Source organism: Bubalus bubalis, chromosome 7, assembly GCF_019923935.1.
Source record: "Bubalus bubalis isolate 160015118507 breed Murrah chromosome 7, NDDB_SH_1, whole genome shotgun sequence".
NCBI lineage: Eukaryota > Metazoa > Chordata > Mammalia > Artiodactyla > Bovidae > Bubalus > Bubalus bubalis.
The window spans coordinates 94,151,412-94,175,994 of NC_059163.1; the positions used below are offsets into that span (position 1 = coordinate 94,151,412).

A 24,583-nucleotide genomic window follows, 5' to 3' on the forward strand; every position below is an offset into this window, starting at 1 on the left:
TTGGAACTAGTGGTTTGGAGTAATGATGTATGTTTCTGCAGGAAAATATGTTTTAAATTTTTTTTTTTAAATTGGAGTATACTTGCTTTACAATGTTGTGTTCATTTCTACTGTACAACTCTGTGAATCAGCTATATGTATACATATATCCTTTCCCTTTTGAGCTTCCCTCCCTCCCTCCAACCCACCCATCTAGGTCATCACAAAACACTGAACTGGCCTCCCAGTGCTGTAAAGTAGCTTCCCACTGGCTATCTGCTTTAGACATAATAGTGAATTGTATCAGTGCTACTCTCTCAATTTGTCCCACCCTTCCCTTCTCTCCCTGTGTCCACAAGCCCATTCATTCTCTATGTCTGCATCTCTATTCCTACCTTGCAAGTAGGTTCATAAAAATGATCTCATTTATAAATTTTTTTATCTCTATAAGTTAACTTCTAGGTTTCTTACTTAAAATTTTCATTTGTTTGAACATAGCTAATCTTAAATTGTTTAATCATTCCTTCCTTTATTTATTAAGAAAATATTTATTAAACACCTTTTCTTAAGGCTTCTGGATATACAAAAATGGATAAGATAGGTCCCCAACTTCAAGAAGCTCATTATTTAATGGAAAATTTTCTGTTTTGATGACTTACTTATTAATGTGCATGAATTCATAGTTTATAGTTTTGATTACCATGTGGCTGTAGGCAACAAATAGTTGTTCTCACAAGCACAAAAACAGTATTTTATAAAAACAGCCTATGCTTTATTTGTTAAAAGAAAACCTTTTCAAATAATAAAATTAAATTTATAGTAAGGCTCTGGTATCTTCATCATGTATGATAATTACCCTTTGAAATAGCTTTTAGGCAGCTGTAGTAAGCGTGATCCTTCATTTTGTCTAAATTTTTATGTGAGAACTCCAAAAACAATACAAGCAAAAATTACTTTAATTTTTATCTTTCACTTAAAGGTGCTTTAGGTTTTAGTGATGAATAGAAGAAAGGAAGTGATTTTTTTAAAGCATATCAAACATTTTGAAGAGTTACATTTGAATTTAAAATGCTTGGATAGAATTGGTCTCATGTGCCATTTGGTTTGGCTTACTTTGAAGTCTTGGACGCAAAAGTTCTGACCAGAAAGTATCAAAGAGCAAAATGTGAAACCTTAGCCAGGAAAAATAAAGTGATCAAACAGCTAAGTCATGAAAGAAAATATTTACACCAGACGAAGCTTGCAGTTGATTCAAAAGACAAATATTAAGGAACAAAAAAGTAAAACATTAACATCTGTTTCAAAATACTGTAATGAGTTAGAAATTGGACATTCATTTCAGTTGGCCAGTAGCTTAATACCTTGTTAAAACATCAGACAGATGGTGAAAACCACTTGTATTTATCTCACCAGTCATACTCATGGCAGAGTTCTAGTAATTTTCTCTGAGTGTTAAAATGCAGTGCTAAAGAAGAGGCACTTGTTGGAAGGAGATAATCTATATTAAAAAATAAGCCTAACATTTACTATTTTATTAATTAACTTAACATGTCCTTGATTAAAAAGGAAATTAGAATATTTGGAACATAAGTCACCTCTGTACTTCCAGAGATCATCAGTCAGAAGTTTTAGATATAGCAGTTTACCTGTAGTAATCCTTGACTTTTCACTACCCATTTTATTATTTTGGAGTTAGATGTGCTGGAAATCAGAATTAAAAATGAACCGTTTGCCTTCTGGATGTATCATGCTAATGATGACAGAAATAAAGCATTGCATTTGTGTCTGTTTTTTCATTTCTATAAAACTTCTTTATGTATTCATGAATATTTGTAACAGTTTTGTGAGAGAGAAATTATTGTTCCTGTTTTACAGAGTAAGAAACCCAAATCACATGTAAAAATATATGATAGGACTGGAATTAGAATACAGGCTTTATGATATCAAGGTCATTGCTTTTCCACTAGACTTCACTTATCTGAAGAGATTTCACACATTTATTTACAAGAGTAGTATGATCAACTAAGGGTAAAATGGCATCATCGTGCCAATGTTTGTCTATGAAAATGTACCTCAACCTTTTTAGTTATCAAGGAAATACAAATTAAACCTATTGTACAACGGTTTGTGAGTCTCACCCTCAGATGGCCAGACATTAGAAAGTCTGCCACTGCTGTCCAGCAAGTGCTGGAGAAGTAAGCAATAGAATCTGTTGTACACCGCTAGGAGGAGTATAAATTGGTACAACCCCTCTCAAGAAGCATTTGGTGTGGTGTTATAAAGTTGAAAGTGCACATGTCTTATGGCCTAGAAATTCAGTGCTAGGTTTATACTCCTGGGGAGACTTTTGCTAGAAGTGTTGCTACACAACAACATACTATGTGTAGAAACACATATGCTTTTTCTAGCAACATAGTTTATAGTACAAAGAGAAACGAAATAAATGCTCGTTGACATTTGAATGAATAATATATTCATAAAACAGACATAAAAATTAATGACTTAAATCTACATACAGCAATGTGAATGGCTCTTTTAAATAAATATTGTTGACTAAAAAAAGCAAATCACAAAGGAATAATGGCAGCATAACTCCAGTACTATAAAGTTCAGATATGTGCTTGACTAAACAATATATTAATATTTTTTAGGGTTACAAACCTGGTAAAAATGTAAATAAATGGAAGAGAATTATCAACACACAAATAGGGACTTTTAGTGATAATTTCATATTCATTATTTAAACTGGTTGGTAGGTACATGAGTGTTCTTTTAAGCTTTATTCTTTACACCTTATTCATATTTAATAGTCTGTATTTTATATTTACTAAAGCAATTTTTTTAAAAACTTATGTTGGTGAAGGTTAAGGAAAAGAGGCAGTCCTATATACTGCTTATAAGAATATAAATTGCCATAACTTGAAAGGGCAACTTGGAAACACATATAAAAGTTTAAAATTCATCTACCTTGTGACTTCGTAGTATCATGTCTAGGAATTTGTCTTTCATCTATATATTTATGGGAAATGGGATATCTGTAATATATCCATGTAAGCATTTTAAGTAGTAGTCAACTTCCAAATATCCTCCTTCAGAGTTGTATCACATAAATTAAGTGTATCAATGCAATGAAATTATTGGCAGTTTTCAAAAAGAATGAGACAAATCTATACTTATTTTATAAGAATGATCTCTAAAATATATTTTGAGTGAAAAAGAGTACAGAATAGTGCATATACTATACTTCCCTATAGGGCAATGATGACAAACTATTAACTTTATTTGTACATAAATAGTGTGAGTGACTGGAGTACAGAGATTGGAGTCTTACATTTCAATTTATATGTTTTTACAGATTTTGACATTCCTACTATTCAAAAGAATAAATACTATTTTCAAAGATAAAATTTAAATAAGAGTTAAGTATAAAGAGAAGATAGGCAGTAAGGAAGAAGGAAAAACACCTCGAAACCTGGAAGTCTGAAGGCAATGTGTTAATACAGAGGAAAACAAAGAAAAGAGCTAAAAGCGAGATAGGTTTAACATTCCTTGAGACTCGTATATTTCCTCTTGATTCCTAGACATAAGACCTGTATTATGGTAGTTAAGAATTCTTCCTAGCAAGAGTTGTTCATTTAATCTCATTGAGCTTTTGTATGGATTATACTGTACTGATAGTAAAAACGTACCACTACGTACATATTTCCCCCTTTCTAGCTCATGGTAATAAATTCATTCTTAAATTATACCATTTTAGGTATCCATCATACTTGGCACCTGAGGTAATTGCGCAAGGAATTTTCAAAACCAGTGATCATGTGCCAAGTGAAAAACCATTGCCTTCTGGCCCCAAATCAGATGTCTGGTCTCTTGGAATCATTTTATTTGAGCTCTGTGTGGTATGTATAAAGACATATTAAACTAATAAAAATAGTGTGTTTATTAGAAAAATATTTTGGGGTAGGAAAGCTATTTAGTAATAGCATCTTTTTATCCTTTTTTGCAAATTGACTAGATATGAGGATAAAAGGCTGAAATCTCAATTTGATTTTTTAAAAAATCCCACTTGACAATTTACTTGAATATTATTTTGGTATACCTAGAACTATTTGCCGGAGAAGGCAGTGGCACCCCACTCCAGTACTCTTGCCTGGAAAATCCCATGGATGGAGGAGCCTGGTGGGCTGCAGTCCATGGGGTTGCGAAGAGTCGGACACGACTGAGCGTCTTCACTTTCCCTTTTCACTTTCATGCATTGGAGAAGGAAATGGCAACCCACTCCAGTGTTCTTGCCTGGAGAATCCCAGGGTCTGGGGAGCCTGGTGGGCTAATGTCAGTGGGGTCGCACAGAGTTGGACACAACTGAAGCGACTTAGCAGCAGCAGCAGAACTATTTGCACCTGTACTAAGTATTAAAAACTTACACTGTATTAAGTGTAAAAAGCATATTTAGAAACTTTACACTAAAACTGCTTACATAGTTCAGTATATTCATGCTCTCTCTCCCATCTGTGATATTATTTCTTCCTTACATACCTTTTCCTCCCCTATTCTGTCTTCAATAAGACTCACTTATAAGAGTTGGCTTTTTATGAGGCCTTCCTGAAATATCCTCTATATTTATTTGTGTAATAAAGACTATACAGTTATTGTAAACAAAGGAATTAAAAATACAGTAGCTTAGAGAGTTCCCTGGTGGTCCAGCTGGTTAAGACTTCAAGCTTCCAATGCAGGGGGCACAAGTTGCATCCCTGGTCAGGGAACAAAGATCCCACGTGCATGCAGCCAAAAAAATAAAATGCCAATATCATCATAATGAAGGTTTTTTTTAATGCAGTGCCCTGAAGAACACAGATGTTTTTCTCCCTCATGTAACAGTCTTCAGAAAGAGTGGGCTCTGTTCCACAATGTCATGCCAAAACTTTGGCTATCAGGGATCGCTCCAAAAGATGCTGCTTTATCCTCCTCTTTAGCCATAAGAAAAGGAGAGGAGTGAATTCTTGGTAACTGCCTTTAAGAAGATGATGTAAAATTTGCAGGCATCAACTCTGCTTTTCACTAGTGACAGTTTACTGATGTGGCCATAGAAAGGTGCCTGATAGACCAGGATGAATTTGGAGAGACAGCTAATATTTTGTTGATTCTGCCTCCAAATACCTGCCATGGTTAGTCTCCGTTTTCTTTATTCTCTTCTATTTTAGCATTTGTTATATGTACCTACTTGGACAATGAGGTCTTTAGGGGCAGACAATTTTATTGTTTATCTGTTGTTCTGTTTTCCAATGGATTTTTAAAGTATTTTTGAAATATTAACTCATTGATCTTTACCATAGCTAAGGATTAGGATGATATTATTTTCATTTTGTGTGTTTTGTGTACAGAAAAGTAGTAGTAGTAGCAGAAGTAGTAAAGCATAATAGTTAAGAGACAGACTTTCATAGTCAGAGAGAACTTGGTTTGAAATCTTATGCAACAAAGTGTAGTTGTGTGACTTAAGGTAACTAATGTAACTAATATAGGGTGTTATATCACAGTACATAAATGTTAGCTTTTATTATTAACACTTAAATGTTAACAATTACATGGTAGCTTATACATTGGCATTGCTTTTTCTAAGGGAAAATGCCAGACTTTGCTATCCTTTGTCTAGACCATCTTCCTTTTCATTGGTATGAAAATATAGTAAATCTCATTTTTTGTTTAAAATCACAGCCTAATTGAAAATTTTTGTTGGAATGTAAAGTATGCTGCTGCTGCTGCTGCTAAGTCGCTTCAGTCGTGTCCGACTCTGTGCGATCCCAGAGATGGCAGCCCACCAGCCTCCCCCATCCCTGGGATTCTCCAGGCAAGAACACTGGAGGGGGTTGCCATTTCCTTCTCCAATGCATGAAAGAGAAAAGTGAAAGTGAAGTCGCTCAGTCTTGTCTGACTCTTAGCGACCCCATGGACCGCAGCCTTCCAGGCTCCTCCATCCATGGGATTTTCCAGGCAAGAGTACTGGAGTGGGGTGCCATTGCCTTCTCCATGTAAAGTATACATAAGTGTAAATATGACAAATGTAACTTTTCCTTTTTATTACCATTAATTATATTTAAACTACTTATGATCTGGGTATTTCTTATATGAGTAATTCAGTTCAACAAATGTTGATGAGTATTTACTGTGTGTATAATAATACAACAGGCATAAACTGGGATTAAAATGTATTGTCAAAGAGCCCATGCTGCTGCTGCTGCTGCTGCTAAGTCGCTTCAGTCGTGCCTGACTCTGTGCGACCCCATAGATGGCAGCCCACCAGGCCCTTCCGTCCATGGGATTCTCCAGGCAAGAACACTGGAGTGGGGTGCCATTGCCTTCTCCGAAAGAGCCTATAATGTAATGCAAATCCATAAACTTTGAAGATAAGCACAAAGAACTGCATGAATTATAAGAAAGGAAATATTAATTTCATAATAGGGGCTTCATGACATTTTAAGAGGTACTCAAAGTTTAGACAGTCCAGTTTTAGAATGGTTTGAATCTTCCTTATCAAACCTTTAGATTTCATACAAAATATTAAATATAAATTAATAAGTAAAATGGATAGGAGCCATATCCTAGGAGACTTTGAATGCCATATTGAGAGGATTATATTTATATAAGATAGGGGAGTCATTTAAAGTTTTTAAGCAAGCTGAAATCAAACCTGCAGTTTTAGAAGATTAATTTTTTTAAAGGTGGGTCTTTTTTAATTTAATTATTATTGGAGTATAGTGGCTTTACAATGTTGTATTAGTTTCAAGTGTACATCAAAGTGCATTAGTTATACATACACATACATCCACTCTTTTTTAGATACTTTTCCCATATAGATCATTACAGAGTATTGTATACCACTTCCTGTGTTATACAGTAGGTCCTTAATAGTTACCTATTTTAATGGCAACCCACTCCAGTGTTCTCACCTGGAGGATCCCAGGGACGGCAGAGCCTGGTGGGCTGCCGTTTATGGGGTCGCACAGAGTCGGACACGACTGAAGTGACTTAGCAGCAGCAGCAGCAGTGTGTATAATATATGTCAACCCCAGTATCCCAATTTATCCCTCCCTCCCCTTACCCTCAGAAACCGTAAAATTGTTTTCTACATCTGTGACTCTATTTTGTAGATAAATTCATTTGTACCATTTTTTTTAGGTTCCACATGTAAGCAACATTATACAATATTTATGACTTATTTCACTCAGTATGACAATCTCTAGGTCCATCCATGATGCTGCAGATGGCATTATTTCCTTCTTTTTCATGGCCGAATAATATTTCATTGTACATATTTTCTTTGTATTTCATTGTACCACATCTTCTTTATCCATTCCTCTTTCAGTGAATGTGTAGGTTGCTTCCATGTCCTGGCTATTGTAAATAATACTGCAATGGACTTTGGGGTGCATGTATCTTTTCAAATTATGGTTTTCCTGGGGTATATGCCCACTTAATCATATGGTAGTTCTATTTTTAGTTGTTTAAGGAACCTCCATACTATTCTCCATAAAGGCTGTACAAATTTACATTCTCACCAACAATGTAACACTGTTCTCTTTGCACCCTTTTCAGCATTTATTATTTGTAGATTTTTTGATGATGGCCATGCTGACCAGCGTAAGATGATACTTCATTGTAGCTTTGATTTACATTTCTCTAATAATTAATGATGTTTAGCATCTTTTCATGTGCTTTTTGGCCATCTGTGTGTCTTCTTTGGGGAAATTTCTATTTAGATCTTCCGCCCATTTTTTGATTGGGTTGGTTTTTTGTTATTGAGCTGCATGAGCTGTTTGTATATTTTGGAGATTAACCCCTTGTCAGTTGCTTCATTTGCAAATATTTTCTCCCGTTCTGTGGGTTTTTTCATTTTGCTTATGATTTCCTTTGCTGTGCAAAAGCTTTTAAGTTTAATTATGTCCCTTTTGTTTATTTTTGCTTCTCTTTTCATTACTCCAGGAGGTAGATCAAAAAAGATCTTGCTTCAGTTTATGTCAGAGAGTGTTCTGCTTGTGTTTTTCTATAAGAGTTTTATGGTATCTGGCCTTACATTTAGGTCTAGAAGATTAACATTGATAGTAGTGTAAGAGATTAAAAAGAGAGAGGAGGGGCAATTTATTTTCAATGATCTCTCCATCTGTAGTTCTAATTTCATAAAACTTTAAGAAAGTTTTTTCTTCTCTATTGAAAAAAAGAAAATCAGAGCCTCTTTCACTGCATAAAGACCAAGCTGTCTTCTTAAACCTTCTCCTTCTAAGTCTTTTTAAATGATCATACAAGTTTACTTTGTTTATAATAATAGAATAGCCAAAATTTATGAAGCATTTTCTTTATGCAGAAAATGCTAAGCAGTTTTTTATACATCATATAACCTTCACTGCAACCTACATGGCATGTATAGTTAACATTCCAGTTTATAAATGAGGAAAGTGAGGTTTAAAGTGGTAAAGTAATTTACCCATAGTATATAACCCGTGGTGGAAAGTCCAGCTTGACACACAGTAGTTGCTCAACACATAATCATTGAAGTTGTGCTTGATTCAAGACTCTTTTTCAAGGAGCCCTCTGAAGCCAACTAATAAGGAATAAGGAAACAACTAAAATATAACATGTGTATCTTAAAATAAAGGGCTATACCAGCTACTATGGAAAACACAAAGATGGTTGTCTTAAGTAATTTTGAGAAGAGGAAGGAGTGTTGTGGGATGTTTCTTAGTGGCGACAACAGATCATCTGGGTCATGATATATAAGTGAGAATTAGCTGTGTGGATGAAAGGGTGAAAAGACATTTTGGTCTCTTAATCAAATAAAACTCCTGGAGTCTTAGACAACCAGATATATCTTAGACAACCAGATATATGTGGGTCTCAAAAATGAAGAATGCTTGAGATAAAACTAAAATGTAATGATTCTTAGATATACAAAATGTTTAAATGGTAAGCATTATGCAACATTAAAAAAATGTATGTCACCAATGATTTTTCTTTAGTGGAGCCAATTCAAAAAAAATCTGATATACACGTGTATACCTGTGGCGGAATCATATTGATTTATGGCAAACCAATACAATATTATAAAGTAATTAGCCTCCAATTAAAATAAATAAATTTATATTTAAAAAAAAAACAAAAAATCTGATAAAACTTCTGAAGAGAAATAGAGATAATTGAAAAATCATTTTCAGCAATGAAAAATAAAACCTCCCTCCCTGGGAAGAATATGTAAATGTTAATAAGAATTGCTTTTATCTTTTATGTAGGGAAGAAAATTATTTCAGAGTTTGGATATTTCTGAAAGACTAAAATTTTTGCTTACACTGGGTAAGTGTCTCACAATTATCTTTCAGTTATAAATATAATCTTTAGTGAGAGTAATTATACACATAGAGAATATGTTCTTCAAAATACTAACTACACTGAAAAGGCTTCACTTTCTTCAGCTTTCCAGTGATCAGTGATAAGCATTAACAGGACAGTTTAAGCACCCTTGAGGTACTATAGGAGAGCTTTTCCTGATTCACTGTAAGGAATTATAATGTTCTTGGATATAATCTTAGCTTTATGATCTAGCCAACCAAACTAACTTTTGAATCAAAATATGAAATTATAAAATTGTACTTCTCTGTAGCAGTTACCTTCAACGTACTACAACTTTTGAGCTTTCCATTTAGTGAATTATATGTAAGTAATGACTGACGACGGAGAAGGCAATGGCACCCCACTCCAGTACTCTTGCCTGGAAAATCCCATGGATGGAGGAGCCTGGTGGGCTACAGTCCATGGGGTCGCTGAGAGTCAGACACGACTGAGCGACTTCACTTTCACCTTTCACTCTTATGCATTGGAGAAGGAAATGGCAACCCACTCCAGTGTTCTTGCCTGGAGAATCCCAGGGACAGGGGAGCCTGGTGGGCTGCCGTCTCTGGGGTCGCACAGAGTCGGACACGACTGAAGCGACTTAGCAGCAATGACTGAGGAAGAATGTTTATTTTTCCTTCTAACAAGCTCATATGTTTCACATGTGTATAATCCAAATACTTGTAATTCACATTTATAAAAATTTGTGTAATCCACTTTGAAGTAGAATAAGTTAAGGATGTATGGTAAAAAAAAGGAGAGAAAAACAGTGATAGAGCGCTTTGTATAAAAGAGTGTCAGATCGGTGTCCAGGTTAATAGGGTCTACAAATATGGATGTGTATAGAATAATATTAGTGAATATTAAATAACAATGGATTGTAAATAAAATTGTATAAAATTTTATAATTTTATTACTTTAATTTGAAAGATTGGTAATATGGCTATTAAGGAATCTTAGAGATCTATAAATGGTGTCTATAGGCTAAACCTTATACTTTAAAGACCAGAAAAAATATGTGCACATTCTTCAATTGTATTTAATAAAAACAGTCTTATAAGCATAAAAATAAAGCCTTTTTTCATTTATTAAAACATATAAGGAAAAGTCTCAAGCTTTTTAATATTCCAAGTTCCAAAATTGCATTATACAATTTAAAATAATGTTATTAAAGTTTAACTCCCAGTCTGGAAAGTTGTAAAAGCAGCTTTAATTCATGTAGTTTTCCTCTTTTATAGACTGTGTAGATGACACTATAATAGTTCTGGCTGAGGAGCATGGTTGTCTGGACATTATAAAGGTTTGTCATTACTCTGTTCTTGAACATTTATTTTGCATACTTGGCATCCAGTAGCATACTATTTTAAAGCAAAGGCTTTCCAAAAAAGTCAAAACTTCTTAAAGTAGAAAATGATGTAAGTAATATAAATTTTTAAGTGGATTGTTTAAAATAATTACTTTCTCTCTCTGTTTACCAGGAGCTTCCTGAAACTGTGATAGATCTTTTAAAGAAGTGCCTCACCTTCCACCCTTCCAAGAGGTTGATATCAAGAGTTTGGGATTATTACTGAGATCTTAACATATAAGTACTTAATTTTTTAATACTAATGGATTAAATAAGAATATTAACATATGTAGTAATGTATGATTGATATTAGTATCATAACTGTTAGTTTTGGCTTTAATGTATGGTCATAAGAGAAGAAAAAAAATAATTAAAACATGATCAGAAAGCTGACATATACCAAAATCAGCCACTAGTTCATTTCCTAACCTCCAATTTGAAAATTAGCTAAACTATGGAAGGTAGATATGCCTAGATACAATGATATGAGAAAAATGAGAACAAAAGTTTATTGGCAAATAAGTATTATAGAAAAAACTTACATAGTGAGCTAAGTTAATAATTGTTGATAATGTAAAAGGATTTCCTAGAAGTTTTATTACGTTCATTTGATGATGTCACTGTTACCCATTCATTTGTCACTAAACTCTGTAAGTATGTAATATTTGAAAATAATATATTATAATTTATCTTTATGAAAACGTCTTTATCAAGACATGTTCGAATGAGAGGAATGGTATTAAAAGCATAATTTTGGGTAAATATACCACATGAATTTATCTCAGATGACCATTACATCTACTACTGTGGGCACACACCCCTTAGAAGAAATGGAGTAGCCATCATTGTCAACAAAATATTCCAAAATGCAGTACTTGGATGCAGTCTCAAAAACGACAGAATGATCTCTGTTCATTTCCAAGGCAAACCATTCAATACCAGGGTAATCCAAGTCTATGCCCTAACTAGTAACGCTGAAGAAGCTGAAGTCGAACAGTTCTATGAAGACCTACAAGACCTTTTAGAACTAACACCCAAAAAAGATGTCCATATCATTATAGGGGACTGGAATACAAAAGTAAGAAGTCAAGAAACACCTGGAGTAACAGGCAAATTTGGCCTTGGAGTACAGCATGAAGTAGGGCAAAGGCTAATAGAGTTATGCCAAGAGAATGCACTGGTCATAGCAAACACCCTCTTCCAACAACACAAGAGAAGACTCTCCATGTGGACATCACCAGATGGCCAACACCGAAATCAGATAATTATATTCTTTGCAGCCAAAGATGAAAAAGCTCTATACAGTCAGCAAAAACAAGACAGGTAGCTGACTGTGGCTCAGATCATGAACTCCTTACTGCCAAATTCAGACTTAAATTGAAGAAAGTGGGGAAAATCACTAAATGATTCAGGTATGACCTAAATCAAATACCTTATGATTATACAGTAGAAGTGAGAAATAGATTTAAGGGACTAGATCTGATAGAGTGCCTGATGGATGGAGGTTTGTGATATTGTACAGGAGACAGGGATCAAGACCATCCCCAAGAAAAAGAAATGCAAAAAGGCAAAATGGCTGTCTGAGGAGGCCTTACAAATAGCTGTGAAAAGAAGAGAAGTGAAAAGCAAAGGAGAAAAGGAAAGATATAAACATCTGAATGCAGAGTTCCAAAGAATATCAAGGAGAGATAAGAAAGCCTTCCTCAGTGATCAATGCAAAGAAATAGAGGAAAACAATAGAATGGAAAAGACTAGAGATCTCTTCAAGAAAATTAGAGATACCAAGGGAACATTTCATGTAAAGATGGGCTCGATAAAGGACAGAAATGGTATGGACCTAACAGAAGCAGAAGATATTAAGAAGAGGTGGCAAGAATACACAGCAGAACTGTACAAAAAAGATCGTCACTATCCAGGGAATCACGATGGTGTGATCCCTCACCTAGAGCCAGACATCCTGGAATATGAAGTCAAGTGGGCCTTAGAAAGCATCACTATGAACAAAGCTAGTGGAGATGATGGAATTCCAGTTGAGCTATATCAAATCCTAAAAGATGATGCTGTCAAAGTGCTGCATTCAATATGCCAGCAAATTTGGAAAACTCAGCAGTCGCCACAGGACTGGAAAAGGTCAGTTTTCATTCCAATTCCAAAGAAAGGCAATGCCAAAAGAATGCTCAAACTCCCACACAATTGTACTCATCTCACACGCTAGTAAAGTAATGCTCAAAATTCTCCAAGCCAGGCCTCAGCAATCATGAACCGTGAACTTCCAGATGTTCAAGCTGGTTTTAGAAAAGGCAGAGGAACCAGAGATCAAATTGCCAACATTCACTGGATCATCGAAAAAACAAGAGAGTTCCAGAAAAACATCTATTTCTGCTTTATTGACTATGCCAAAGCCTTTGACTGTGTGAACCACAACAAACTGTGGAAAATTCTTAAAGAGTTGGGAATACCAGACCACCTGACTTGCCTCTTGAGAAATCTGTATGCAGGTCAGGAAGCAACAGTTAGAACTGGACATGGGCCAACAGACTTGTTCCAAATAGGAAAAGGAGTACATCAAGGCTGTATATTGTCACCATGCTTCTTTAACTTCTATGCAGAGTACATCATGAGAAACGCTGGACTGGAAGAAACATAAGCTGGAATCAAGATTGCCAGGAGAAATATCAATAACCTCAGATATGCAGATGACACCACCCTTATGGCAGAAAGTGAAGAGGAACTCAAAAGCCTCTTGATGAAAGTGAAAGTGGAGAGTGAAAAAGTTGGCTTAAAGCTCAACATTCAGAAAACAAAGATCATGGCATCCGGTCCCATCACTTCATGGGAAATAGATGGGGAAACAGTGGAAACAGTGTCAGACTTTATTTTTGGGGGGGTTCCAAAATCACTGCAGATGGTAACTGTAGCCATGAAATTAAAAGACACTTACTCCTTGGAAGGAAAGTTATGACCAACCTAGATAGCATATTGAAAAACAGAGACATTACTTTGCCAACAAAGATTATTCTAGTCAAGGCTGTGATTTTTCCTGTGGTCATGTATGGATGTGAGAGTTGGACTGTGAAGAAGGCTGAGCGCCAAAGAAATGATGCTTTTGAACTGTGGTGTTGGAGAAGACTCTTGAGAGTCCCTTGGACTGCAAGGAGATCCAACCAGTCCATTCTGAAGGAGATCAGCCCTGGGATTTCTTTGGAAGGAATGATGCTAAAGCTGAAACTCCAGTACTTTGGCCACCTCATGCGAAGAGTTGACTCATGGAAAAGACTCTGATGCTGGGAGGGATTGGGGGCAGGAGGAGAAGGGGACGACAGAGGATGAGATGGCTGGATGGCATCACTGACTCGATGGACGTTGAGTCTGAGTGAACTCCGGGAGTTGGTGATGCACAGGGAGGTCTGGCGTGCTGCGATTCGTGGGGTCGCAGAGAGTCGGACACGACTGAGTGACTGAACTGAACTGAACTGACCTGAAGATCATGGCATCCGGTCCCATCACTTCATGGCAAAAATGGGGAAACAGTGGAACCAGTGAGAGACTTTATATTTTGGGGCTCCAGAATCACTGCAGATGGTAATTGCAGCCATGTAATTAAAAGACACTTACTCCTTGGAAGAAAATTTATGACCAACCTAGACAGCATATTAAAAAGCAGAGACATTACTTTATCAACAAAGGTCCGTCTAGTCAAAGCTATGGTTTATCCAGTGGTCATGTATGGATGTGAGGGTTGCCCTATAAAGAAAGCTGAGTGCTGAAGAATTGATGCTTTTGAACTGTGGTGTTGGAGAAGACTCTTGAGAGTCCCTTGGACTGCAAGGGGATCCAGCCTGTCCATCCTAGAGGAAATCAGTAATGGGTGTTCATTGGAAGGACTGATGCTGAAGGTGAAACTCCAATACTTTGGCCACCTGATGTGAAGAACTGACTCATTTGAAAAGACCCTGATACTAGAAAAGATTGATGGCAGGAGGAGAAGGGGACAACAGAAGATGAGATGGTTGGATGTTATCACCAACTCAATGGACATGAGTTTGGGAGAACTTCTGGAGTTGGTGATAGACAGGGAGGCCTGGCATGCTGCAGTTCATGGGGTTGCAAAGAATCAGACATGACTGATCTACTGAACTGACTGAACTGATACCACATTAAGAGAGTAGGAAGAAAATCAGAAGATAGTATTGGTTTATAATTTTATTATTTAATGAAGATATTCAGCGAAGCAAGTTTATAATGGTCAAGCTGAAAGTAAAAAATGGAGATGCTCATATGTAATAATATTTGATAAGTCGTAAAGTACAAAAAGCACAAAAGAGAAAAAAAAGTCAGTATTTACTTATAATCATTTGATTCTTTTTTAAAGGTGTATATCTAGACTCTAATAAGGAGAGCTTCATTATTTTGTATGCCTATGAGGTGTTTATGACTTTTAATTATTTCCTTGTAGGTATGCCATTATTCTAGGAACATTTAATGACTTTAATTCCTGTGCTGTATTTTAAATGTGTTTCTTAAGGCCAACCCCAGATGAATTAATGCAGGACAATGTGTTCAGTGAAGTGTTACCCTTATACCCTCCCTTTATCAAACCTGCCAGCCTGTTTTCTTCTTCTCTGAGATGTGCTGATTTGACTCTGCCAGAGGATATCAGTCAGTTATGTAAAGGTAATGATAAAGAATACTAAGAATAAAGCCATGTTTTTAAAGGAAGTACCCTCATCCTAGTTTCAGTTTTAAATTTGTCAACAATATATATTTACATTAGTGAAACATTTTGGATACTTACCTGACAATTAAGAAGTAATTTTGAAAGTGGTTAAAATATAACCTAACATTTTAATCCTTTAAATTTAAATTACTTTGGAGCAAGGACTTTAAAAATCAAAGAAAGGAAGTAGTATCAAACAAAAAATTTTTTCTTATTATGTAAACCCAGGTCGTAATGCTATAATCAGATCTTCTGGTTTCCGGTGGAATTTCTGTTACCTCAATATTTATATAGATTTCATAAAATTTATTATAAATTATCTAAAAATCATATTATTGATAAGTCCATTATTATTAAATTCCATGTTTGTTAGAGAATACCACCTTTTCTCTTTTCATTCCTCTCTGAAAATTACAGCTCTCAAAATGTGTTTTTTAGGGACACCAGTAAATTATGTTTATATAAAAAATTATCATGACATAATCATGGTAGGAAATACTTACTAAACATTCATTTGGGCTAATACTTATTGAGTTTCTACTATGTTCTCTATACTGTATCTTCAAGCATCATTTGTACTGGGGATATAAATTTTCTTATAAATTATAAGAAAATTTATCTTCTTATAAATGAAGATCCAAGACTTTCTTGGCAGTCCAAGTGGTTAACATTCCTCACTTGCTATGTAGGGGGGATGGGTTCAATCCCTGGTCGGAGAACTAAGGTCCCACATGCTGTGTGGAGTGGCCAAAAAACTGAAGGTCAATATGAACATAGTACAATGGAAGCAAAGCCTCTGTGAGACATCAAGACTTTTAAAAGAGGCAGAAATTGTCTCAGGACAAAGGATGGGACAGGGTGTGCTGGTTGCCTACTCAAGTGCTTTTTTTTGCCCTTATTTCTTTCCTGCAGGGCTTGATATAGCTAGTGTGTGTGTGTGTGTATGTGTGTGTGTGTGTGTATCTCCCATATATATATAATATATATATATTATATATATATACACACTTATGTATATATATCTCTGGTATAGAAGATAAAAATCACACTTTTTTCTCAAAGACACTGATGCACAACCAGTATGCATATCTGCATTTAATCCTCTATGCATTTTGTAGTATGAATATTGTAAAGGAAATCTTACTGTGTTCTTCAGCTTTTACTTTTTTAAAATGTCAGCTATTATTGCTTGTTGCCTTTTAATAAAAACAGAAAGTGTGATAGCTATTTTTTTTAATTTTCCATTGATAGATATAAACAGTGATTACCTGGCAGAAAGATCTATTGAAGAAGTGTATTACCTTTGGTGTTTAGCTGGAGGTGACTTGGAAAAAGAGCTTGTGAACAAGGAAATCATTCGATCCAAACCACCTATCTGCACACTCCCCAAGTAAGGAAAGAAAACATCTCTTGTAAATGAGAGAAATCTAGTAATAACTTTTTTTAATTTGATAGTTTTTTCTTTTGGTAGGTAGACATTGTAGCTAAGTGATTGTGAAAACAATTTGAAATCAATACCTTGCTTTCTTGGCAGGAGTTTTTGTTTGTTTGTTTGTTTGTTTTTCAGTTTTTCCATTTTTTTTTTAATTTTATTTTTTAATTGGTGGAAAATTGCTTTACAATTTAGTGTTGGTTTCTGCTGTACAACAACGCAAATCAGTCATAATTGTTGGCCACCTCATGCGAAGAGTTGACTCATTGGAAAAGACTCTGATGCTGGGAGGGATTGGGGGCAGGAGGAGGAGGGGACGACAGAGGATGAGATGGCTGGACGGCATCACTGACTCGATGGACGTGAGTTTGAGTGAAGTCTGGGAGTTGGTGATGGACAGGGAGCCCTGGCGTGCTGCAGTCCATGGTGTCACAAAGAGTCACACACAACTGAGAGACTGAACTGAACCCAACTCATCTTCCCCTGTGTCCACAAGTCTGTTGTCTACTAGTTTCATTATTACCATTTTTTTTTAGATTCCATATATATGCATTAATATACAATACTTGTTTTTCTTTTTCTGACATTTCACTCTGTATAAGAGGCTCTAGGTTCATCCACTTAACTACAACTGACTCAAATTTGTTCCTTTTTATGGCTGAGTAATATTCCATTGTATAAATGTACAACTTCTTTATCCATTTGTCTGTTGATGGACATCTAGGTTGCTTCCTTCCTGGCTATTGTAAATATTGCTGTAATGAACACTGGGGTACATGTGTCTTTTAGAATTCTGGTTTTCTCTGGATATATGCCCAAGAGTGAGATTGCTGGGTCATATGGTAGATTTATTCCTGTTTTTTTAAGGAATCTCCGTACTGTTTTCCATAATGGCTGTATCAATTTGCATTCCCACCAGCAGTGCAAGAGGTTGACCTTTTCTCCATGTCCTCTCCAGCATTTATTGTTTGTCGGTTTTTTGTTGATAGCCATTCTGACTGGTGTGAGGTGATACATTATTGTAGTTTTGATTTGCATTTCTCTAATAACGAGTGTGAGCAGCTTTTCATGTGTTTATTGGCCATGTGCGTGTCTTCTTTGGAGAAATGTTTGGTAGGAGTTTCTAATTGCAGAGTTCTTTCCAGTGCTTTTGTTATTTTTTAAACTACTATTTTTAATAAATTATTTGTCTTATGATCTATTTGAAGTAAAGGTATTATTATGGAACATCTCACAATAGTTGGTGATCAATAAAACAAATTGTACAAATAGAACAGTAATATTTAACAGAGTTAATATACTAGGCTAGTATGCCCATTATGAGGAACTTTTTTTTTTTTTTACTTCTAATGATATTTTAAAATGTACTCAGTGACCTCATTGCTTGTCCTAGAGATCATCATGGTACTAAAGCGCTGTTGAAAAACTGCAGAGTTGTATAAGGTCTTAGACACCATCTTGTAAATTACTTAGCAGTTAAATGACAATACAATGCTAAGAGCCAAAACTGTTAATTGTTCTGTTGCTCATCATGTTCGTTCATAAAAATGAGAACCTACATCTCTTTCTGTTGGTGCTTTAAAGTTTTAATTTTAGGTTTTAGGACTAGATTTGATCTTTGTAGGTAACTATAGAAACCATCTGCTGATCATTTTTTTCTTTGTATGTAAATTTTAGGTTAATTGTTTGAATACAGCACTAATTCTGTACCTTTCCCCCCTCTTAAACTGATTCTTAAATATTAACTTCAGTTGTACTGTTCACATGATAAATTAAGTAGAAAAATCAAAAATAAGATGATGGCAATTCCAAGAGTAAATGGTTTGAAGGATATAAAAATAAATTCTCTAAAATTCTAAATATGTTTATTACTCAGTATTCATTCTCCTGAGAAGTTATCAGCATTAGCATTTTATTTTCTTCCTCCTTTTATCATTTTTTACCCATATGAATTTCCTCTGGAACATATTACGTACTGTCAGTGTAATTTTATCATTGCACCTGCATGAACAGTGTAAATCATATTCTTGTATCCCTAAAATGCTTTACATTTGTATGCTGTATTTATAGGGGCCTCCCAGGTGGCTCAGTGGTAAAGAATCTGTATGCAGGAGACTTGAGTTCAATCTCGGGAAGAACCCCTGAAGGAGGAAGTGGCAGTCCACTCCAGTATTCTTCCCTGTAGACATGGAAGGAGTTGCCTAGCAGACTGCAGTCCATGGGGTTGCAAAGAGTCAGACACAACTGAGTCACTGAGCACGCATGCACTGTGTTTATACAAACTCAACATATATTTAAAAATGAAGAGTTTTTGGAGAAATTTCAGCCACCAATTACAGATTTTATTCACTCTAAAATTTCTTTCTTTTAATGAAGAGATTTATGATTTAGAGTAAATTTTATTTTCTAGAAGGTTTTTAAACAGTAAATTGGATTTCTATGCTCATTAAAATAACTTATTTTTTAAATCTCTTTTTAGTTTTCTCTTTGAAGATGGTGAAAGCTTTGGACAAGGTCGAGATAGAAGTTCACTATTAGATGACACCACTGTGACACTGTCATTATGCCAGCTAAGAAATGTAAGAATGGTATCTTGGCAAATTTGCTTCAGACCTTTTTCCTTCTTTCCTCCCTCCCTTCTTTCTTCCTTCCCTCCCTCCCTTAGTGGCTTCTTTTTTTTTTTTTTTTTTTTTAATAAAACCTTACTGATACACATGAAGCCTTAGATTACTTCCTGGTACCATAAAATATGTGAGCATTTCTTTAACATACATGCCCTCGAGTGGCATTGTTGGAAAATATATCTGCAGTCAGTCTAGTATCTATTGTCATATTTTCTGTTCACAGAAATCACCTTATCACTTTATCTCTTTACCCTCATTGGATAAGGGTTTTCATTTCTCCATATATGTGGTAACATATGGTCTTACTGGAGAAGGCAATGGCACCCCACTCCAGTACTCTTGCCTGAAAAATCCCATGGACGGAGGAGCCTGGAAGGCTGCAGTCCATGGGGTCACTGAGGGTCAGACATGACTGAGTGACTTCACTTTCACTTTTCACTTTCATGCATTGGAGAAGGAAATGGCAACCCACTCCAGTGTTCTTGCCTGGAGAATCCCAGGGACGGGAGCCTGGTGGGCTGCCATCTATGGGGTCGCACAGAGTCGGACATGACTGAAGTGACTTAGCAGTAGTAGAAGTATGGTCTTATCAAATTCTTAAAAAATTATTATTCTAAAAGGTGCGAAATGGTATTTTTCTGTAATACTAATTTTCAATTTCCCGATTATTGTACAGTTATGAGCCCTTTTATATTTTTTGTTATTTGCTTACCTCTTCAGTATATTACTAGTTTTTATCTCTTGCCAGTTTTTTTGAATGATTTCTTATTGATTTGAGGATTTAAAAAATGTATTTATTTACATAGTCTTTGTTAGCTATACAGACATACCTCAATTATCTCACTTAGCTTTATGATGTTTCTTGCTCTAAAGTTAGTTTTGTTTGAAATTAATGTAGCTATCCTAGTTTTCTTTTAATTAGTGTTATTCATGGTATATCTTTATTCCTTTACTTTTAATGTATCTATGTCTTTATATTTAAAATGGGTTTCTTTTAGATAATGTAGAGTGTGTCTTTCTTACTACTTTTGAAGGAAAATTTTGTTGGGTACAAAATTCTAGTTTGATTTTTTTTTTCTTTTATGCTTTAAACATTTCACCCCACTCTCTTGCTTGCATGGTTTCTGAAGAACTATCTGATGTAATTCTTATCCTTTTCTTCTATAGGTAAAGTTCCTTTCACTTCTGTTTTAGTTTCTGTCAAGGTTTTCTATTTGTTATTTGAGTTTTTGCAGTTTAAATATGATATGCCCAGGTGTAGATTTTAAAAAAATTTTTCTTGCTCTATGGTCTCTGAGCTTCTTGGAATTTTTCATTTGGTGTATGTCTGATTTTAAAATTTCTGTCATTACTTCAAATATCTCTTCCATTTCTTTCTCTCCCCTCTTGGATATTCCTGTCACACATAGGTTACATCCTTTGATTATTCCATAGTATTTTCATCTTTCTGCTTATATTACCTACCTCTTCTTGCATGTGGTTCATTTTTTTCCCTTATAACCTTTAGCATTTTAATCAGTTATGTTAAATTCCTGGTCTGATAATTCCAAAATCTCTGCCATATGTGAATCTGGTTCTGACGAGTGCTTTGTCTCTGCAGAATGTTTTTTTTATACTTTAGCATGCCTTACAATTTTGGGGGTGGGGAGAATGCAACATGATATATTGGTGAAAAGAACTGTAATAAATAGATCTTCAGTGAAAGATTTCATGTTTATCTAGCTGTTTACTATTTGTGTAGCTTTTTTCTCAGAGTAAAATCCTCAAATGTCAATGTTCTTATCTTCCTTACTGTCTTTAGATTTCTCTGGACATAGAATCTGAGGCTTGCAGTTCTTTCAGCTGGAATTTCCTGTATCATACAGAAACTTTGTTGCTCAGTCACTTAGTGTCCAACTCTTTGCAACCCCAGGGATTGCAGCTTGCCAGGCTTCCCTGTCCTTCACAGAAACTCTACATATGGAAATAAGATAGGGGAGGGAAAGTAGATTGAAGGGCTAATTAGGTCTCAGTGTTTTAGTGAGCCTGTGTCTCTGGGCTGTGAAATTCTCAGCTTCCCTCCCTGTTGCTTCAGGTGAGACAGGAAGGCTAGAGAGAGCAGTAATTGGGTATTTCTCTTCCCCACATCAAAGACTAGAAGGACCTAGAATTTTGTATTTCCCTTACCGCAGGTCATTTAGGCTCTGGTAAAATAGTTTCCCTGAAGAGCAGGCCTTTACTTAAGACAACAGGATACCCTAGGAGTAGGTCAAAATGGTTATTTTGCCCCTTCTCGTGCAAGAGACAGGAGGGGATTTTTCTTAGACCTTCACCCTGAGAACATGCTGGGACTTATGGGGGTAAAACTCAAGGAAGTATGAAGTTTCCCTTAGATGTGGGCCTCCACAAGTTTTTATCTCTCAAGCTCCTATTATCTCTCAAATTGCTAAATCTGCAGCAATCAGTTACCCTTCAAGTGTTTTACCAGGCTCCAGCAGTGGCTTCTGTTCCAGCTTAGTTGTGATTCTTGATATTTGTCATTGCTCCAGTTTTCTGGGTAGCATTTTGCCCTGATTCTGATAGTTCTAAAAAGGATTGTTATTTTCAGTTTTTTCAGCTTTTATCTTGTTGTTAGGGCAGAAAGGATGACTTCCACACTGATGGAGTATTGGTCTGAAAACCAAAATTTCTAGCCTTTTTATTTTTAATGATCTATGTGCATCCTCAGTCGTGTCCAACTCTAAAGATAAAATAGGTGATTTCCCTAGTCTGTCTCTAGGCTAGCAGTTCAGCACCCTCTCCCCAGGCATACATGCACACATACACCCGGAGTTCTTTACCTGGATGCAGCAGGGTCTCCCTCCAGTTTGACTGCCTGTTAATTAAGTGCCTGAGGCTTTGTCCTGTTGTACTCTAAAACCCTAGTCCACAGTTCTCAGTATCCTTTAGTACTAGCTTAGCTCTTTCTAAATACAGCTTTGTGTCTTCTGTTACTGCATTTTCATCACTCTTATAGGCTTTTCCTCTCATTTAATATTTTAAATGCTATGCAGTAGGAGGATGTTTAGAATCTCTTACCTACTTAAATGCTAGCAACAGAAAATTAAAATATATAATTATTACACTTGATATTCTAAACTTACCATCCCTTTGAGTGAAAGACTGTACAGTGGATAAAATAAGTAGCAATACAAGGTGGTAAAAAATAAAATATATCCAAAATACATGTTTCAACTACTTTTATTTAACTCTCAATTTGTTTCTTTAATTTAAATATGATACAAATGATATGAATACAAGTTAAATGAATGTAGACTTTAGTTTTATTTTCCCAATTCCCTTACAGTTCCACTTCTGAAATTTAAAATACTTTTTTCTATAATTATTAAGAATAAATTTTAATTTTGTTAATTTTAAAAATAATATGGAAATGAATAATAATTTTACCTTATACTTTTCTGTGTAAGAATTTTTGCCTTTTATAAACCCTTAATATGCTAATTTTTTAGCTAGAAAAAAAGCAGAAAACATATTAGCTATGTTTATGACTTTCAGGACAGTAAAACTTAAGCATAAAAAATGTAAGTTAATAATACAGTAAAATTTGTGAAAATTTTAGTTTTCAACTTAGAATTTTAATCCATGAAAGAAAACCTAAAGTCTTAAAAGCAAAATGGGAAATGCATGTTCAATTTTAAAGAAAAGCTAGGCATAAAGTCACTGTTTATTAGATTCTTAGTGCTGGGTGTTTTTTTGGCTTTTAAAAATTCTGGGAACAACGTCCATGGATGAATGCATAGATGCTAATCAACAGAAGATCAATGCTGGGACTACACAGAGCTCCATCTTCTATGTTAGTCCCCAGAGAAGCATTCTCTGCCTTCCACTTGGAAGTTGAACTGAACAGCAGACAGGATGGCATTAGCTTTAATCACCCTGCTTACAGTGTATCTTAGATTTTACTTTACTCTGACAACCTTCTTCTGTTTTTAAAGAATATCTATAATTCTGGCAATATTATTATTTGGAGTAACATTTTTTATAATGACTTTGTGAAAAAAATAAAATAATTGCTTTTTGTTAGTTGATTTATCAGCTCTTTGAATCATTTATGTTCAACGTATGATGTGAGAAATTCTTTTGAATCCTTTTTATTATCCTCTTACTTTTGTCTTACTGTTTTATTAATGTCAAAACAAAAATCCGACTTTAAGGAATATATATTCAAAAGTACCTTTTAAAATAATCTTCATATAATTTTAAAATAGTTATCCATTTGTTAAAATTTATACTAACCTTAGTATTTCTGAATACTTTATTTAGTATTTATGTTTGGAAAACTTTTATAATAGGTATCTAATCTTTACAAAAGGTACCTAGAGGTAAGAAAAATCAAAAAAACAAAAACAAGTCTTCACAGATAAATTTAATCACTGGAGGCATGGCATATTTTCATATTTATGTTAGGCATGAATTTTAGACTCTATTTTATACTTTTCTTGTTACCTTTATAAATTCATAATTTTATGTTATTTTTTCTTTTAAATATGGATCAGCATTTCTGTCACAGGTCCTAAACATCAAATATTTTCTCTCTCAATTCACAGAGATTAAAAGATGTTGGTGGAGAAGCATTTTACCCTCTACTTGAAGATGAGTGAGTATATCGTCTCCTTTTACATTTATTCTTCCTATCTGTTTATGTTATTCTGGTGAGAAGCTTGTACATTTTCTTTGGAAAAGAACACAAAACTGTGGTATTTGAATTTTTAAAAATTTTATACCTTTTGTCAATTTTTCTGCTTTTGTTTCTCTTTTACAGTCAGTCTAATTTACCTCATTCAAACAGCAATAATGAGCTCTCTGCAGCTGCCACTCTCCCTTTAATCATCCGAGAGAGGGACACAGAGTACCAACTAAACAGAATCATTCTCTTTGACAGGCTGCTAAAGGTAGAGATTCTAAAATCTAAAGTGTTACAAGTACCCGTATATAGTCCTTATCTTTTATTCATTCATGATTCTTAGGGAATCTTGATGTCATGAGAAGACTAATTCTTATGACTTATGTTTTCTTATTAATTTTAATTATAAATGATACCTGTTCATAGTATATAAAATTAAAAAGTAAAC

At 35.0% G+C, this 24,583-nt stretch overlaps 1 protein-coding gene across 1 annotated transcript in view; it reads left to right on the forward strand.

Moving 5' to 3' along the window:
- Window positions 1-24,583, forward strand: part of TBCK (TBC1 domain containing kinase) — a 199,345-nt gene that overhangs the window by 47,161 nt on the left and 127,601 nt on the right. The window contains exons 5-13 of the mRNA XM_045166312.1: window positions 3,737-3,878; window positions 9,258-9,318; window positions 10,593-10,654; window positions 10,833-10,894; window positions 15,225-15,373; window positions 16,668-16,806; window positions 19,328-19,427; window positions 24,059-24,108; window positions 24,274-24,403. Coding sequence (XP_045022247.1) covers window positions 3,737-3,878; window positions 9,258-9,318; window positions 10,593-10,654; window positions 10,833-10,894; window positions 15,225-15,373; window positions 16,668-16,806; window positions 19,328-19,427; window positions 24,059-24,108; window positions 24,274-24,403 — 895 coding nt within the window. The remainder of the gene's footprint in view (window positions 1-3,736; window positions 3,879-9,257; window positions 9,319-10,592; window positions 10,655-10,832; window positions 10,895-15,224; window positions 15,374-16,667; window positions 16,807-19,327; window positions 19,428-24,058; window positions 24,109-24,273; window positions 24,404-24,583) is intronic.